Source organism: Pteropus alecto, unplaced genomic scaffold (assembly GCF_000325575.1).
Source record: "Pteropus alecto unplaced genomic scaffold, ASM32557v1 scaffold63, whole genome shotgun sequence".
NCBI lineage: Eukaryota > Metazoa > Chordata > Mammalia > Chiroptera > Pteropodidae > Pteropus > Pteropus alecto.
In genome coordinates, this window is record NW_006434897.1 from 1221573 (window position 1) to 1242405 (window position 20833).

The 20833-nt window shown below is 34.3% G+C and overlaps 1 protein-coding gene across 4 annotated transcripts in view; it reads right to left on the minus strand.

Annotated features, from left to right (window-relative positions):
- The window catches only part of FAM13A (family with sequence similarity 13 member A), a 240562-nt gene that overhangs the window by 207950 nt on the left and 11779 nt on the right, over positions 1-20833 (minus strand). For 3 of the 4 annotated variants that reach the window (XM_015588464.2, XM_015588465.2, XM_006910727.3), the window contains exons 2-3: positions 13702-13891; positions 6871-7080 (exon numbers count right to left, since the gene is read on the minus strand). In XM_015588464.2, the coding sequence (XP_015443950.1) occupies positions 6871-7080; positions 13702-13891 (400 nt within the window). Of the gene's footprint in view, positions 1-6870; positions 7081-13701; positions 13892-20833 lie in introns of those variants that run through there. The other variant, XM_025046022.1, reaches the window with a different exon arrangement.

Below are 20833 nucleotides of genomic sequence, written 5' to 3' on the forward strand. Positions count from 1 at the left end.
AAACATTAATTATGAATTCAGCTAAAATTGTGATATAACAGTACTAGATGAAATCGTTTGGAGGAAGTGACAATGTAACAGAATTCCACATATTTCATAAGCAGAACCGATGAGATAATGTTTAAAAGTGACAAATTAAGATAAAACATTATATTATCGAATGGAAGTAAATACCAAAAGAACAGCTAAACAAGGGAAAACTGATATCCTCTGGGAAAAAATTGAGGGTTTCCAAAAGATATGTAGGGGTTTTCCTTATAAGTCTTTCAATTTTGTTTGATTTTTTAATCAAACCATATGCATGTATTACTTTGACAAAAATATTTATTTAAATAAAGGAAAATATGTCCGAGGCAACAAAGATAGTGAATCTTATTCGGGGTAATAAAATTACTTAGAATGTGCCAATTTAGTACCTTTGTAGAATGGTAATTATATTAGTAAAATTTTATAGAAAGATTACCAAATCCAATTATATATTTATTCATACCCTCCCAACACATGCCTGTGTTTTCCAAACACCTTTGCTCATGTAATCTTTTTTTCTAGAGAGAAACTACTGGCTTAACATTATTATATGACTGGCATTGTTCAAGGTGCTTTACATAGATAAACTCAATATCCACAATAAGCTCAGGAAGTAGACACTACTATGCTCTCCATTTAACAGTTAGGGAAGCTAAGTGTGGTGGTTTTAAAATGTCCACGAACCCTGACACTTCTTCCTTCAAAAGATGGAGCCTCATTCCCCTCCCCCTGAATACAGGCCAGATTAGTGATGAGCTCTTAATGAATAGAATGAGGTACAAATGATGCTAATTAACTTCTGGGGCTAGGTCCTTTAAAGGATAGTTTCCATTTCTCTTGAGTTACTCTTTCTGGGGGAAGCCAGCAAACAGCCGTTTGTAGAGGCCTGTGTAGAAAGGAACTGAGATCTCTTACCAAAAGCCAGACTAAAATTACCAGTCATGTGAGTCAATCACCCGGGCAGCAAACCTCCCAGCCCCAGTCAAGCCTTCAGATAATCATAGCCTTTGCCAACTCTTGACAGCAACCTCCTGACAGGAGGAAACCACACCTGGATTCTTAACCCACAGAAACTGTGAGAGAAATTAAATGTTCATTGTAGTTAAAGTCACTAAATTTTGGAGTAATTGTTATATAGTAATAGATAACTAGTGCACTAAGCACAAAAAGGTTAAGTAACTTGACCTTACTAATGCAACTAGCAAATGGCAAGCTGAGATTTCAAACTAGTCAGAATGGACCCATGCCATAATTTATTTCTTGGAAATGATTATCCTGCGTATAGTTCATTAGAGCTGGTGCTGGGGTATTAAACTAAACAGTGAGTAGTCACTTAATAGCACCTATTATCACTAAAAAGAATAAATTCTTAAAGAGAATCAATGGTAAAACACAAACAAAAAACATACAAAACATTATCTATACAAATAAACACACTCCAGTAACATTTTTCTTCCACAGTAGATTATTTTGAACTCATTTCTTACTCTTAGCTGTGCTGGCATTAAAGATTTCTAAGACAAAAACATTTCCATGATAATGATTTCTATCTCTGAAACCACCTAATTAGCATCCACTATAGGCTTTTTACTAATTTTTCCTCATACACTTATTAAATTGTGATAAATTTTTAAAAGTTCAGTGTTATGGACTAAATTTTGTTCCTACAAAATTCGCAGGTTGAAGCCCTTACCCCGAGTCTGAGTCTGTTTGGAGATGGGGCCTTTAAGCAGGTAATTAAAGTTACATAAGGTCATAAAGGTGGAGGCTTAATCCAATAGAACTGATGTCCTTATAAGAAGGGAGAGAGACACCAGGAGAGCAAGCATATAGAGAAAAGGCCATGTGAGGACTCAGTGAGAAGGTACCATCTACAATCCAAGGAAAAAGGTCTCACCAGAAACCAACCTTGTCAGCACCCTGATCTTGAACTTTTAGCCTCCAGAACTATGCAGAAATGAATTTCTGTTGCTTAAGCCACCAAGTGTGGTATTATGTTATGGCAACCCAAGCTGACTAATACACACAGTATGTTAGGAAACGCTTGGGCTTTGGAGGGAGGCAGACCCCAGTTCTGCATATTCTAGCTGCTTGCTCTTTGGTAAGTAACATCCTCGCTGAGCTTCATTTTCCTCATCTATGAAACATTGTAAGAGTAGCTGTAATGGAATTTAGAAGCTATTCATATGTTAAGCATCTAGGCAAAATCTTGCAATTAAATCATGATAAAAGATTATCAAAATTAGTTTATTGTCATCTGTTTACAGCTACAATATTGTCTAAACATATGCTCAGAATGCTAAATATTAAGACTGATGAATCTACTTACATGACTATAAAATTCACATCTTCAACCTTCATGTCCTTCTATGCACTGACATTTATCTTTCATGAGGTCTATTTAAAATGAGCTCCATCTCGAGGCCCTAAAATAATCTACCCCTCTTCTCTTCCATTATTTGTATAATGAGCCAATTGTCAAGATGCCACATCAGGATCTCTCATCTTCAATAAAAACAGCTGAATCTCTGACATAGACAATTTATAAAGCCCCCACAAAGAAATCATCATATTCCACCAAGCTAACAGCAACTGAGCCTTTGGGTTAAATCCCAAATTCAACTAGTGGTAGGGAAGGAGCATTAGTCAGCCACAAAACTTTCCTAAAAAAGCTGAAGACGGTGCTGCTTCTTCCTTTCAGGGCAAAAGATCAGGTCTGACAGGTTGAAATATTTTAAAATGTAAAGGCTTACCCTCAGAACAGATAGAAAATAAAAGATTAGAATTAAAGAACTAAAGACTAAAGAATAATAGTTGCCTCAGGCTCTATCAAAGCACGGAGTTTGCAGGGAGCTCTCCCTGGTGCTAATTCAACCTTGCCTCAAAACCTCCTTCTTAATTTATTAGTTTCTACTCACAACAGTCTGACAAACACCATCTGCCATCATGGCCTTCCCAGTTCCACTGGCCTCACCAAAGGTATGGCCACCAGAGTCGGGCCACCACACTATGCCTCCCTGACCCACTGTTTCTCTAGTCACCTAAACTCAAAACCTTACAGAATCTTCTTTGACTCTTTTCTTACTCATTATCTAATAATTAGCTATCATGTTCTGTTCAGGTTTTCTTTCCAATGTCTTTGTCTCTTCAAAATTCCATTACCAGTTTCAGTTTGGGATAAGAAAGTTCTGAAAATGAATGGTGGTGATAGCTGTACAACATTGTGAATGTACTTAATGTCACTGAATTGTACACTTAAAAATGATTAAAATGGTAAAGATATTCCATTGCCAACTATTCAACAGATACAGGTTCTTAGGGCCATGACTTAGATTTCTGCCAGTCCTCTAGATGTTCTCCCTATACCTACATCTTCCCATAAAGCCATTTTATAGAGCAGTGCCTAAAATAATGCTTTTATCATGACTTCTTCAAAAATTCATTGTTTATAGATAAAAATTGGTGCTTTAGCCTAGCATTGAAGACCCTCTACCACTTAGTCTCAGCCTACTTTTTAAATTCTACCTTTTGCTAATTTCCTGTAGTATAGACAACTCGGTCTTACACTAATAGTGTTTTGCTCATGCCCTTTTCTCACCTAGATTTTCCTCTTCATTCAAATTAATCTTACGTACCCTGATTTTATTTTGACCACAAAGCATTCTCTAACTATCATAATTGATTGATTTCCCTCTCTCTTTATTACTGTTGACTGGATGTTCTTATTACTCATTTGAAATATTGTGACTATTACATGCACATCCTACCTCCTCAATTAAATTGCACACTCCTTGAAATCAGGATGCTTAATCCATTATTTCTTGATATCATCCCATGTCTAAGTAGATGGTACTAAATAAATATTGGACTAATCCAATTCCAATTCACTGAATAACAACCTTGCCTCAAAATTCCCTTCCTAATTTATTAGCTTCTATTCACAAAAGTCTGACAAACACCCTCTGCCAGGGTGGCCCCTTCCATATTCAATTATGAGATAGAAATATTTGCATTTATATTATAGTATATTTTTCAGGGAACATTTAAATAAAGGGATTTCTAGTTAACCCTAAATTAAATAAATCCTATTCTAAAATCTTCTTTATTGCTTGCAATTCATAGCTATTCTCAAAACATACCTGAGATTATTAAAATAAAATAAAAAAAAAGAACACATATTACTGGCCCAACAAGATAAGGATAAAAGATCAGAGTCATGGGATACAGCCAAACTGAGATAATTATACTGGAAACCTCAATTAAGGAAAGTGAGTTGTTGCAATCAGAGATAAGTTTACCATGACAACAGGAAAAGATGATCATCAAAATGTTCTTTACAGTCTCTTTCTTAAATATGAATTGCCAGAACCAGGCCTTTGACAGAAGCAAAAGGTCTTGCAGAAATAAACTTTAAGTAGAAGTTTTTGATAAATATCTAGTATGCAGATATATGGGTTTCCTAACTAAAAAATATAATCATAGAGTTTTAGACACCAGACAAATCTAAAGTTGATAATTTGTTATAAAAATGAACAAATGTAAATGGTGTTCTTCCTTACAGAGGGTCCTTGTTGATCGTTAGGATCAAAGGATGATGACAGCATCAGGGATGCTCACAGGCAGTGTCCAGACTGTTCTCAGGGGCAGTTTTGGTTTAGCTTAAATGTCTGAAAAAAATACTTCGTTGGGGTTCCAGAACGTCATCCTATACAGTATGGAAGAGAGGATCTTGATCTGAAAAATTTTAATTATACTGTATTATGAAATAGCTTCCTCTTTACTCTGGATATGTAATTTAAAGACACATACTTTTTTAAAAAAGAAATTTGGCATTGAGTTGTGACAAAATATCAAGAAAACTAGTAAATCTGTTACTATGAGGACTAATATATGAAAGCAGGGTTGTTTTTACTAAGGAAATTATATTAAAACAATATCATACTCTATTAATGTATAGTAGAAAAGGGGAGATGAGAATACTATAACTGCTTTTAGTGAGTCTGTAAAGAGCCTTGCTGCCTCCAGCTCTAGAGTGAGCAGCTCCGGCATATATCCTCTACTGTAGGAGTGCCTGCACACCGCATAAACCAGCAAGACACAGCAACTATTTTCTATTTGAATTATTAAAGAGAGGTTTATTTTATAGAGGCTGTACAGTCTGACACTTAAAGCATACTTTATTTTCTCTACTTAGCAGTTTACATAACTAGTAGGTACTCCATTAATACTTTCTTCAAGGGCCATCTCAGAGGTTTTCAGAAATGAGGGAATAATACTAATAAAAGCAAAAATTTGTTTCTCTGTCCCATTCAGAATTTATTTGTGCATAATCACGCACCCCTACAGACTGCTATATAACCAGTCTTGCTCTTAAGAATGATACTACTTACTTTTTATGATACATATCAACTTTTTGGCCACCAAGAAAACAGATCATGAATAAGAAAATAATTTACAAAAGATAAAGTATAACAAAATATTAGTATAATTTAATATTAACAATAATAATACATTAGTACTATAATAGTACATTCTAATGAGATAGTGAGAATAGTACATTCTCATTATCAAATGAAAGCTATTATAAAAAATGTGATAAAAGCTTTTTAAATTCACGAGTATTCACAAATATTCACGAGTGTTAGTATTATTAATAATATCAATATTAGTATTTCATATTAAGATTAAAAATAAATATTCTTAGTAATAATAAATATTTGATTACTAAGTATTTTGTATTAAGAACACAATAGTTAAATCTTTTAACTAGCTTTTGCAGCAACTGTTTTAAAATGATTTTCAGAAATTTATCTTAAAACTTCATATCCCTATGACATGGATAAATGTTCCCTGTAAGAATTATTTAAATAGAATCAATGGCCACCTTCTTGAAATGCTCATAGATGAGAACATGAAAAAGTTCAGTTTCCAATGAACAAGCATCAAACATGTGTTACTTACCAAATGTCACTTTCTGACACAGAAAGTTTAAAAGCACTGTAGAAAATGAGAACACACAAGTGCTTCTGCATTTTTTGCTTTCATATTTTAACACTATTTTTCAATAAATAAAACATACACCATGGCTTTTCACTTATCTCATTGTTTACTACACTACATGAGAATAGTTATACCACTGCTTTAAAGGAATGTGGCTTTAATCCTTAATCTAGTAACACACTCTTATAAATACATTTTCCCCTTTTTATTCTAAGTTGGCAAAAATTAAGAAATGACTTTTCAATGTTAAATCATTTTTCTTAATTTAAGAGGGAAAACTCAATAATGATTATGCCTATAATTTACATTTAAAAATGAAGTTTCTTCATTTAAAATCACCTCATACTATAATCATAAATCAGTTTTACCTCACAAAATGAATACAATTATTTTAGAATTCAATTTTATTTACAAGAAAAAGAAAACACACCAGCAACCTTTCAGTCTTAAAGGTCACCAACCCAACACAACTTACTAAAGGTTTCGTACACAGAATTTAATGTCTTATTCTCACTCTTCTTGCAGTCATTAGTCAGAAAAGAAATTTTTTTGGCCCCAAAGCATCAAGACTTTTCAATATTATGTTATTAAAGTATTCATATACCAATTGTCTTAGAAATTCCATTTACCAAAGGTATTCATAGTCAATTTAGTATTATTGTAGGGCAGGAGATGAGGGCCTAGAATAAAAGAGCAAGATGGTGGCTATGATCACAAATGTGTAAAAGCTCATTTTAACATTTCCAGTTTAAATATTTAAAAATTAAATATGTAATATTTAAAACCTTGGTTTTAACTGAAAAATAAAATTGTTTTAATTCCTAAAAGGACTATTGCACTAACCCTGACAGAGCTGAATGAATCGAGGATGTAAGGCCGAGGTAACCACGCTCTCCGGCAGCTCCCTCAGGAAGAGCTTGAGCAGACTGGCTGCTGAGCAGACATCACCATCTTTCCCGAGCTCCACGGGCATTCCACTCTCGAATTTTGATCGAAGATGTTCCACCACCTTCATATTGCCATTCACCCTAAAAAGGCCTTCCTGGGTGAGTCCTGCAATAATAAAGTAGACACACAGAAAATAAATGGAGGTCTCTCACAGATACAAACTCTAAACAACCACGAAAATAAAGCTCAGTACAGATTCTCTGAATACTCTAATAGCCAAGCACTGGAAGATTTTCACTTTTTATAAAAATGTTTTCTTAGAATAATAACATTTCATGTCTATTACATATCAACTATTGTTATAAAAGCTGACCTCTAAAAATAAGGCTAGGACATATATAACCACAGAACACGTAACACTCTACAAAGACATTTCATTCATATAATCTTCTATAGTACGTAACAGAAGTTTACTCTGAGCTCCAACAGCAGCTTAGCATTTCGAGAACTATTTTAAAAAAAATAACCTGTAAGAAACTTCTAAAGTATACATGATTTTCTTTGTAATAATTTAATTAAGATTTCTTTAGTAATCACTAAATTCATATATAAGACTCTGTGGGACTATAAAGGAGTATAAGACAAGATCCTTGCCTTCGGCTGACTGATGGGGAGGTTAGTGTTGGCTGGATCAGTAGACAAGGCTTCACGGAGGAGCTTCTGGCTCCTTTGCATAATCATTGGCTAAAGCATAGGCAACAAAGAAGGGCCAAGGCTGATTCATGTGAAACTAATGCAGTTTAAGCTTCAGGGCCTCTCACTTGTTTATTAGGCCCTTTCCAATGTTCTGTCCCTAATTTGGTATTAATTTTATATTCTTTTTCTTAAAAAGGCCCAAAACATTACACTCAAGACCCACAAAACCTTGATCTATACCTGACAAAGAGAAACAAATATATGAATTGAGAAGCTAAGACAGGACAACATAAAGAAAGGCAGGCATAAAAATATGGAGTGTTTAGGTCAAAAAGCAGTGGGGTAATACAATAGAAGAAATGGGACAGGGCCATGAATGTCAATTTAAAGAATGAAGATTTTATCATTGGAGCATTAAGTGTGGAGTGGGGGCAGACACAATATAATAAAGGTTTAAGGAAGACCTACCTAACTAAGAAGTAGAGAATGGAGATGGCAGAGACCTTGTCTTCTGAGACTACATTCTACTGGAAGGCAATAAGATTGTGGTGGGAAGGAAATGAAATGGAGCGAATAAAGATGATTTGGTAACTCAGTGCAAAGGAGAAGTAAGGAAGAGGAAGGGCTGAAAGGTAACTTTAAAGTTTGAAAACTAGGAATCCAGGAGCAGCAGCACTGTAAAGGATAAGGTTGAGAGAGAGTCAGGGCTGATAGCTGGTTCAGGGTAGAGGACAATGATCTCCAGCTCAGTGTGCTCGGTTCGAGGAAACAATACCATGAAAGCAAGTGAACCAGACCACGAAGGAATGCTGAAGGTGTAAGAAACAATCTAAGAAAGAGTAACCCAAGGACTTAATTTGCCACTTTTCTTTTAAGAGCCTAATGATAAACGGTAGCAATGACATAAGCATTAAAGTCTATTACAATTATTTACATGGGAGGTGTTTGTTTATATCAGCCTTTGCTTCTTTAGCTTACCTGCTAATTATATTGCTCTTTCTAAAGAAAAAAGGGTACTAATTTCAACTTGTAATTTGATAAAACATGTTATGAACCCTTTAATTCAACAAATATTTAATGAGTACTTGGCACTATGTTAGATAGTGAAAAAAACAGCTGTAAGAAAAAAATTCAAACACTATCATTATCTTTATGGAGTTTGTAGTCTGGTACAATGTTTATATTTATAAACATATACATATACGCACATAATTTGGAGGTGAAGAACACAAAGTTGACATGAATTTTAGCTCCAATTTTGACAAAAATTTATGAAACCAGAGATGATATTAAAAATAATTAACAACCAGAATGGCCAAAGCACCATGTAATCAGAGGAGATGCCAGTTACTATGTGTAGTAGGCAGCTTCTCAAATGGCCCCAGTGATCCCTACCACTTGGTATCCACACCCATGTGTAATCCCCGCCCACTGGGCTGGACCTAGTGACTTGCTTCTAATCAACAAAATGTAGCAAAATGGTGTGATTAAGTTCTAAACTCACTTCTGAGATTAGATTATAAAAGACTGATGTGCACCATTCTTGCTTGTATTCTCTCTCTCTCTCTCTTTGGCTTTTTGTACTTGCTAACTCTGATCAATTAGCTGCTACTTATTTTGTTAGCTAACTTATGGAGCAGTCCACGTGGCAAGGAACTGAGGGCAGTTTCTAGACAACATCTAGTGAGAAATTAAAACCCTCAGGTCAACAGCCCACAAGAACTGAATCCTGCCACCAACCATGTGAATGAGCTGAGAAGTGAACCTTTCCCTAGTCAAGTCCTGATATGATGGTAGCCTCAGCCAACACCATGGCTGCAGCCTTATAAGAGACTCTTAGACAAAAGGCATAATAACTCAGCTGTGCCCAGATTCCTGACCCACAGAAACTGTGAGATAATAAACACCTTTGTTTTAATCTGCTATATTCTGGAGTAAACCCTTATACGGTAATACAACTAATATGATATACCATTCCCTTTAATACTGCAGAATATCAGTTACTATTGGGAGACTTCAGCTCAGTCATTCTTAAAGCTTTCAAGGTCTGTTTCCTCTAACCTATAACTTCATTTGTAACTTCAGAAATACGTATTGGCAGAAATACGTATTGGCAGATACGTATATCAAGCTGATAGCACCCAATAAAAAAGAATCCCATCCCCGGTCAAGGCCCCAAACCTGAAAATAGAAGTCTGCATCATAGCCCTGTAACTACTCAGCTCCTGAACCTGTTTTTGGCCTAGCAAATGCTCCCGAGGTCAGATTTCAGTGTTTTTCTAGCTGTCACCTTAGGTTTTCTCTTCCAAGGTTTTTTGACCCTTCACTCAAATAACTATACTTCCAATTATTCCGAAATAACCACCCAGCTCCAAGAATTGGCTTTACTTGATCCCACCGGACCTTACCAGTGGAGAGAGAAATTATAAAGGGAAATGTTTCTCAACCATTTTTTTCTGCCTCCATTCCATTTATTCAATCAACTTTCTTCACTCAGAAATATCTCTCACCCAAACAATTCTTATGATATTTAACCATGGTAAGTTTACCCCTGGCCATGGCTATATTACACTTTGGGAAAAAGAATCCATACTGTTTTTCAAAAGCCGCTTATGAACTTATAATATATCCAATGCTTATATGAAGTTTATCAGACTATATAATCTCTACATTTTCCCACCCTAAATTTTTAGGAAATGATGATTATTAACAGAAATGTTCAGGAGAAGAAGTTTTCTAGAAGGCTTAGTGAAGTTACTCTCATAAATTTACGATATTCTCTTATATTTGATTTCAAGAGATATGAGTTAATCATCACAAAATATCAAGTTAATAATGATTTAGAAATGAAAAAATTATATATAAGCTAAATAACATCTACAACATTGACAGCTACTTTTCTATACGACTTAAATTTTTACTTCAAAATAGTATGACTGCATTATTACAAACTAAATATGCCAGAAATCAGAATTTGCCTAAGTGGCATACTGACCCAGAGAGTAGTATAACAATACGTAAGCATATTCTGACACCTGGTGGTGAATGGAAAATCCTACACTACTTAAAACAGCATATTGCACAGTATCTTCATGCTAAAGAGAAGAAATTCGTTAACACTGTCAGCAAGATAGTTTCAAGATAGTTATTTTAAAATAACTAAAGTTATGATATGCTTCATAAGATTTTCCTTTAAATCCAAAAAAATGTATACGTATAATTTTTCTTTTTTATTTAAGGGAAAAAAGTCCAAAGTCTGTTTAAAAGGCCTTGATAGAGGCCTTAACAAAACCTATCTGTCCTAAAATTCCTTTATAATGATAAAGAGGTTCTCTCATGTCAAGTTAAGTGTCTATGTTTAATTAAACAAATTATGACCACAATATCTACCTATGGTTAAACTATATGACCAATCATGCCTGTATCCGTTCCTGATACAGTGCCTACTCATAAGTGGACAATAAATATTTGTTGACTTGAAAAACAAAACTACAAAATAACTAAATAAAACTAATTGAGGTATCTTGCCCTTAAACTTTATACCACCCTTCAAATTTACAAAGGCTTTTTTGTTTATTAACATGATAATTTCAAATACAGTAAGGGGCTTCTGGTTATCAACACAGTAATTAACTACACCGCCTTTCAAAATATAGGGTAGGTACCCTACCCTAGCTTGTAGAGTCAGGATTCTGATTCAGTAGCTCTGAGGTATCACCGATGCATGGGTATTCTGAAAGGTTCCACTAGTGATTCTACTTCACATTCCTAGCTAAGAATGACTGATTTTGCCCACTAAAACATTTAGTTTGTATTACCTGAATATACCCTATTAGAGTATAACTAAGAATATGCTAAGGAAAAGTAGAAGAAAAACAACTCCTAATTCAAATTTTACCAAAATTTTTATACAATGATGGTGTGAATATAAACTGGTTCAACTCTTATAGAGTTAATTATAAATGCACATATCCTTTGACCTAGCAGTCCACTTCTAGAAAGTTAGTCTACAGATATATTCGCAGTGCTTAAAGTAACATATGTTAAAAGTTAGTCCCTGAGTCTTTGTAGACAACAGAAGCCTGGCAAGAATAGTGCCCATCAGTATATGACTGCTTAAAGAAATGATACAGATAGTCAAACAGTATGTATGGGGGAAAAAAATTAAATGAATAAAACTCTTTATACCATATGGAACAATCTCCAAAATACACTTATGTAGTTTTGTAAAAAGATTCATAACAGTGTGCATGGTGTGCTATATTTATATTAAAATGGAAAAAAACATATGCTTATATATTCATCAAATATCTTTGTCATAACATATCAGAAATTAGTATAGTGATATTGTTTCTGAGAGTGAAAATGAATGGTCAGGGGGCTAGGTTTGGAGGGAGAGACTTTCTGATATCCTCCTGTATTTTGAATCACAGAAGTATATTAACTATTCAACAATTTTTTAAAAATTAAAAATGTAAAATAATTTTACATAAGCATAACCCCAAGTGGCTATTATTCAATCATTCTTGGAAGAAAAACTGGAACACTTGATTACACCAAAACCAAAACATTTTAGGTGGGCATATTTTAGCATACAAATGAATAATACGGAACAACCCTATTTCACAGATTAAATGAATTACCTAGAAATCCATTTGTATTGAAATCAGTAGGAAACAATTTAATCAACACTGAGTGTGTCAATGAGTTCTGTCAAAGCTCTAGCATAATAACATCTGGCTTCAAGATCTTGTTGGTCATGCTCCCATCTTCCTGCCGTGTTGTGTTTGGCACCTTTTCTGTTTAACTTAAGCAAATCAGAGTTGTTCTATAAGAATCTTGCCCTTCTACAGCTTATCTTCCTCTAAAATCGGGGAAATAAACACCTACAAGGTAAAAATGCAAGCCTGGCTCTTCAGTTTTCAGAGCAAAATATCATTTTGTCATCTACATACCTAGTAACTGGAGCAAACAGCTGTTTTTCAACACAAAACACCTGACTTTCTGAGGTATGAACTGTCTGCCACACAGTCCCTGTCACAAGTCAACACACGTTCCTACAGAGGAACAAATGCACCGTGTTTCTCAAGCATTTCCAGTGAAGGATTTCTTTTGGCAAGGGGATTGGATTTCTAATCGTGGGAAGATATGAGGCCTGAAGCAAACTGCAAAGTACCGAACTTCTTTGAAGTCTCAAGTCTTATCTTTAAAAATCCCCACAAATTTTATATTCTACTCAGCAATAAGTTTTGTTTAAGTACAGAAATGTTGTTTTAGTACAGAAAATGATGAAAATTCCAAGTTTTCCCTCAGAATATTTTCTTCCTCAAATTTTTAAAAGTATTTATTATATAGATTGGTGTTCTCTCATCATATTGCCCTAGTTAAAACCATAAATGTAGGGGGTATGGAAACATTCTCTCAAATTATCTGTTTTAAATTCCTATTTTAAGAAAAATTATAAAAAAAGCTATAAGGCAACATGACTCTCAATAATGAAGAGATATAATTTACCCTTTTATAATGCAATGTACTGTTACTCTCCAATTGTTTAATATGCTTAATTTTATCACTCCAAAAGTAAATAACTCCCGCCCCCAAAGTAGGCTATATATCACCTTTTCTGGTATCCTCACTGAGCATATGAGGGCGATCAAGGCATTCATTAAGCTTATGACTGACCTTAGCTGAGAGAGATACCCCAAAAGTATTCTATTACATTAAAAATGATTGCCTATCAGTCGAAATGTAATGAATCAAGAGAGCTCAGTAGTAATATCAGAAGTGTATTTTAGCACTTAAAACTAGGAAACATTCCAAACTAGAAACCTCAATAAGTGATTGCTCCATGGTAAATTAAATTAGTATTGTCAAAATAATGTTAAGTAGTAATTACGCTTTTAACATCCTTTTAAAAAAGAAAGGGAATATCCTTTTAAAAGGAAAAAGTATATTCTGCAATAACTTCATATTTTAATTAAGGTGTTTTAGGTAATATTTCAATCATATTTTATGAAGTAATTTACACAGAAACATTCTCCTCATAGGCCAGAACTGTAAAAAAAACAATTAAAACAAAACTTGACTTACCATGCTTTGTCAAGTACTCCACTATATTCCCCACAATAGCTGGAATGCCATTCTCAGTGAGCCCCTGCTGTTGAAGGTCTTGGAGACTAACTCCAAATAACTTTTTATACGTAGAAGTCCTCTGCTCATTTAGTGGCACTGCCACTATCTTTTTCATGTCTTCTTTCAGCCAAACAGTTGCTTTACTTTGCTTAAAAGAGCGTAAGAAAAAAGAGCAGTCAGTCATATTTACCACAGGAGGTTGCATGGTTACGACAGAAACACCTGGATTAAAATGTGTTTGGAGACAGATAGTAGTGATCTTCACTTATTTTTACTTCAGCTCAAAATCTCTCACATGTTTGCTCTGTGTCACCAATGGCGCTCACTGATACCACGGTTAAAAGGAGTAAAAAATAATGAGAAATCTAAAGCCACAACTTAACTGTAGCTAGGAGAGGGAGCAATGCACTGCAGTTACTAAGATATAGTACTACAGTAACCAAGGGGTGTGACTCAGAAGTACCTGGTTAACGGGCAAATAAAACATTTATAAGAACGCTGAAACTCTATGCAGATCCTGAAAAAAATAAGAGGTTTCTAAAGTCAAAAAGTTATTTTAAGTAGCTTTAATTTGAAAAGTTAGAACAAAATCTATAAATGTAGAATGAACATTTCTCATATTTGATTACATCTGTGAATATTGGTAGTATTTTGGAGCACATAAAATCAACTCAATTTTCTTTGAGGTTCAAAATACGATATCTCTGATTGAAACAGCAACATTTCAGGTAGTCACAATTTAAAAAGTTTCAACAAGACTGTACGTATTATAAAAAGAGAATGCAGCTTACATTCAATTAACTCAAGTTACCGACAATGAAAAATCCATACAAATTTGTTTCTTTCACAGAAATTTGTCTCCCAAGAAAGTATTTTAAAACAAATTTTAATCTGGTTTCATGTAATTAAATGTGGGATTTTTAAAAAGCTTCTAGCCTAAATAAATGGTATGTATTTGTAAGTCTAAACACTGAAAAGAAAGGTGGCGAAATAGAAACAATTTTATTTGGGGATAGAAGCAGCAGATTGTAGGAAAAAAATCACTTAATTAAAGAATGAGTGTAAAAACTAACCAAAGTGTAAATATTATAAGTATAAGCTCATGTAGCTGTTACAACCCAAAAGTAGAGACATTACTTCCATTTTAGAATTGAGGAAACAAAGATCAGTGTTAATAGTCACAGAACTAGTAAGAAGAAAATTTTATTCTGTTCTAAATCGTTGCTCTTTTTAATTTAGATTTATATTAATGATATAGTGCAATCTGCACATAATTGTAGTAACAAACTATGATAAATGCTGTATGTGATCCAAGACAATTACACAAATTCTATAATCTTGATTTTGAGTAGCGTCCCTGTAATGTAAATTTGATTTTGAATTTTATAATCTACAGAATCAGACCAACTTTCATTAAAATATTTGTATCTTTAATAGGCCATATTTGAAAACCAGATCTACTTAATGAAAATTCGGCAAATGTAAAGTTACAAAATAGACTTAGTATGTATTAATATTATAGATAAGGCATAGTGTTAGCTACTATAGAGTAGTAATATGGGCAATAACTATGATTTCTGTTACCAAGGAAATTATGAATTTATTAAGTCAAATTTGTAACATCTAATTTTTTTTTCTTATGGGATTAAAAATATATTAATCTCCTTCAACTGAACACATGGGAAATTTCAGTCAACCAGGTACATCTGGTGAGTAAGCAGCCAAAAAGTAATCAGTATTAAGGAAACTTTGAAAAATTCTCAAATATAGCATAAAAACAGCTGAGCATATGGGCTTAAATTATACAAACTTTATCTTATATTTATTTTATCTTCTTACAGCACAGTGGTTTAGAGCACAGATTGTGGAACCAAGCTTCTGTTTTGAATCCCATTCTAATGTAATTGAACCTTGGACAAGTCAATTACATTTTCCCCACTTGTGAAATGGGGATACTATGAGTTCCTGTATCACAAGAATATATGAGGCTGAAATGAGTTCATTAATATAAATGAGAACAGAGCCTGCCATACTCAGTAAGTACTGATTGTTATAACCGTCATTGTTATCGTTATTCTTTTCCTTCCAGAAAATTACTGATTTCGTCTTTTAAAAAATGTAGAAATACTTAATTCCTACAATGTTTGTGTAGACTGCAGGCTGCTGTTTGAGATGGCAGCATGGTCAAGACGTGTTTGGTTAGTAGACAGTCTGATGACCTAATTATTCTCCATATGTCTCTAATCTCCTAAAATACGACTTTTGAATGATAAAGATAAAATAATTTTGTATTTATGTATCAGAATTCTTTTAGTTTTTATTAAAACTCTCAATTTTTCTTAGAAATTTGTCTACATTTTAGTTTAAAACCTTGAACCAATATTCTTTCCATTTATAGTCTCTGATCTGCCTTCTGTTCTTGAGTCAGAATTGCAGACAGTAAGTTGTGTCTCCCGTGAATAGTGTAAATAAGCAATCTTGGCATTATGGCTTAGAAAGTTTTCAAGAGACATGTAATTAACCTCACATATTTTGGAGTGATTGCAAATTAAACTACCTATTTCCTCAATATAGAGCCATTGTACATAGCAAATTTATATGTAATCATAGTAATAAAGGAACATCTGATTATTGTTTTTAATTGGTAAAATAATTTAGGTTAACACTTTTAAAAACGTAAATATTGTTTAAAAACCACTGCAATGAAACAAAACAACTATATTTTCAGAGACATCTGAATCAATTCTTCAGTGGCCAAAAATACATATAAAGTTTTGCTCATCTAGCCTACTTGAAGGAGCCCACTAACAAGACACAATATTGATACTAGTAGTTCATACCTAAACTACAATACTACTTCAGTAGTTTATACCTAAAGTATTAAAGATATATAAAAGCTTAGAATAAATATAAAATATCCTTTCTGGTAAGTAATAAATATTTATGAGTCCCTTAGCCATGAAAATATAATTGCGGAAATGGAAATTCCACATTTAAACTAAAATTCCATTTAAACTGAAATTATTTTTCACTCTTATACAATGATTACACCACTACCTCTTTATAAACATCAATATCTACAGAATTTTAGCTTCTCATCAAATATACATCCTCCCTTTCTTGATCTAATATAAGCCCAAAATAATAACAATGACTAATTGTGGTATTTTGTGTCAAAATTAACTGTTTAAACTTTGGTTTACATATATTCTCATACTTGAGTATTAAACTGCACTTTATGGGGGTGTGTACATGTGTAAAAACAATGAAAAGACAGAAAGGGTACTTTAAGGTTTTACTGCTAGAACAATCCATAGGGATCATTTAGTGCTTCTGCTATCACCTTAGGAATAAGGAAACAGGGCCCGCAAAAGCTGTAGTAAATCAGTGAGAAAGGGCTGGGCCTAGAGCTCATATTTTCTGAATCGTATACCAATATTCGTTTTTATAATTAAGTGCTGGTGACCTTGTGTTTCTAAGCCTTTGTTTTTGATAGCTAAAAACATGCACGCACTAGGGCTATAGTAAATCTGTGCTGGTTTTGGGCTGCCGAGTCTCCACATCCCCTTTTTTCTAATAACAAATTCTGACTGCCAATAAGATAGAAATTCAAGTTGTCAGAGGGTACACAACTGTACCCTTGTCGTGAAGAGTTTCGATAAGACTGCCCCTTAAAATGACTGCCTTGCCTTTAGCAAGGCTGGGCTCAGGGTCCCCACCAGGTAAATCAGACCTTTTTTATTGCAGGCCACGGAAGCTTGAGTGGATTGTCACAAGGACAGAAAAATGGCTGGAGCAAATTCCAGCTGCAGCGCTCTCACAAGATGGTTAGATTAACTAACCATCAGATTAACTCTTGCCACCTGCATCACCAAAGCTGCTATGGTTCTTTAGCTGCTCTTTCTGATACTTGTTCCTTAGGTATTCCTTCCAGGTGGTGAGCCATTCTATAAAGTTCCAGGAAAGTTTCTTTGTGCTTAAGTTTGCTAGACTCCATTTCTGATCTGTAATACACACACACCCCTCTGATTAATAAAAGTCCTTTTTAAAAATTAAAAATTATCAGTGCAAAAAAAAAAAGAATTTTTAGAAAAAACGAAAATTTTTTCATTTTCAGAATGATGACTATGGCTAACTTTTATGGAGTGTTTACTGACTACGTCAGTCACAGCTTCAGATGGTTTCACTCATTAAATCCTAATAAAGAAATATTAAGAAGATACATTTATAATTCCATTTTACAGAGGCACAGAGGAGTCAAGTAATGTGCTCCAGGTTGCACAAGGATGTAGTGTAGCAGGGAGTCACCTGAGCAATCTGAGTACAGAGGACACATGCTGAATGTTGTCTCCAAATAGGAAAGGGGGTGAATCAAAAAGCAAATGCGGGAGAGTCCAGTGCATTTGCTAGAAATAAAAAACAAAATTCTTTTATGGGTTTTTTGGTCTCCTTAAAATAAAGATATGCTCAGAGACAACATCAATATTTCTGATATTAGAAACTAAACAGAGAATACTTTCATCGATCTAGTAAATAGCCTGGAGTTTTATAATAGCTAACATGTATTGAGTGATGCTTTTGTGCCAGACTCAGTTATAAGTGCTTTAAAATTAACATCTAAATCTTAAAACAAACTAATCAGTAGGTACTCTTACTACTCCCACTGGGACAAGAAAACTATGGCACAAAGAAAAAGCAACTTGCTTGTTTACACAACTCGAAAGTTTTAGAGCTGGAATGGAAATCCCTGGTGCTCTGGCTCTAGAGCTTGAGATCTTAACCAAGGCGCACCACTGTTTCCAGACCCTTCGGTATTGGTGGCTCGATGAGGGCCCAAGGGGAACAACACTACATTCAGCTCTGTTTGCAGAGTGTGAAACAAAATCAATTTTACACTACTGAAATCAATGACCTGTATTTCCTTAAGGCAATCTTCCAAGAATTTAAATACCATGAATTTAAGGTACTTTAAAGGGCAAACAGATTACAATGCTGGTTCAATTCAGAACTGTGCACTTTGAAACTCTTTGGAATTGGGGCTAGGACTAATAAGTCTAACCAGGAATGTGTAGAATAGAAAGCCACTCAACCATCAAATAAAGAAATAAAGAAAGCACAAGATGAACTGGAGACATTTTTTTCCACAAAGGAAATGATCAAGAACTAATGGGGCATGTCAAAAAGACCCACGGGCCAGCTTAAACAGGCTCCAACTGGTCAAATTAGACAGCTGGGACACCAGGAGTTACAATTATAAGTGATTATAACATTGTATAAATAAAAATCCCTGAATCTACAGTGATACCAAGAAGAATGAAAGAGTTAAAAAGTAAAGATCCTCTTTAAAGAATGCCAAAGCTAAAGACATAATGACAGAATCAGAAAATCGCCATTTTCTAGAAATCATATAACAAATGATTCCATCAAGGATTATCAGTGGATACTAAATCAGGTGAAAGATTGTTGGAGAACAGAATTGTCACAGCATCAAAGATCACAAGCTATTCACAAGGGGAAAAAAATTATCTTTACAATTGATACTGGATGTAATCACCTTAACTCAGAAGATCAAATTTATCATTAGTAATCATGAGAAGAACGGACATTATGTGCTCCCGATGTGATGCAACGTGCAGAACATATCATTTATCAAGTATTCTTGCCACAAATGTTTAAATCGATTCTATTCTAGCCTCTAATTTAACGTATAGTTTACAGGAAACACAGGAGCTAAAAGAATAAGTAAAAGAGATCCTGTAAGGAAACAATTAGACAAATACAGAATGAGGGACATTCTAACATACGACTGGCCTGAATTCTTCAAAACATCACTGTTATGAGGGAAAGACTGATTCTAGATTTTAAAAAATTAAAATACACAAGCTTCAAATATATGAATCTCAACTGGTTTCAGGTTTAAAAAACAAACAAAAGATGTTATCTCTTTGGGACACCTGGAGACATTGGAATATTTGTTGCATATTAGATGGAATTATTCTAAATGTTTTAGGTATAACAGCATTGTATAAGAGCTAATTTATTCCAGCTGTAGTGTGTTCCTATTGAGATAGATGCTGAAGTAGAGAGTGTCATGTCTTCAAGTACTCTAAAAAATTTCAAGTACAGTGTCTATGAATGTATGTATATATGGATGTATATGCTCCACATATACATAAACAGACAGAGTGGGCATGAATACAGTAGAATGCTAATTTTTAAATCTAGTAGACAGTATATGGAGTAATCATTTTACTATCCTTTCAACGTTTATGAATGCTCAATTTTAATTAATAAAAATGGGAAAAAACCTCTCAAAGAGACTCCCTACTAACAAAGAGTAACACCATTTCTGACAGCACACTGCAATTAAAAAATTAACAGTAGCTATTATGGTACTATTCTTATATAGGGGCACAGACGACATGTTAATCTGGATAGGGCTAGATCCTTGTGACAGACTTCCATTTGAAACTAGGGTACTGGAGTTTGAACCCTTGTTTTGACACTGACTTCTTAATGGGAATGTCAGGTTCCTTGATCAAGTGTGTAGATCTGGAGAGGGGCTGTGACAATAGAGAAGGATGACCCACGGCCTGTGTCCAGCCACATTAGCTGAGTCAACTTGGGGATCACTGGGAAGACAAGAACTTTAGCCAGATCGCCCTCTCATTCATCCTGCTGACCTTATAAAAATTTTCATCTACACCAAGACTTGGTCCACATCTTAGAAAAAAAATTCATGTACACCAAGATTTGGTCCTCATCTGTTAAAAACTGCAATAACACTTTCCCTCTCCTTCCTTACTAAATGAACTGATTTTGTTTGAGAGAGTGGGACCAAAGCATCCAGTTAAAATACACCACCTTCCTTGCAGAACATCCTTCTAGATATGGATGGTCATGTCTAAATTTGGCCACTAAAATATAAATGGAAGTTGTTAGAACCACCAGAAAAACTCCCTTAAAGGAGACTCTCAGCCTGCTTCCTATACCACTGCTTTTTGCTCAGATCACAGATGTAATGCCCAATAGTCATCTTCTGACTATGCAGCAACCCAGAAGCTAGAAGCTAAGCTGTAAAGACAGTAAA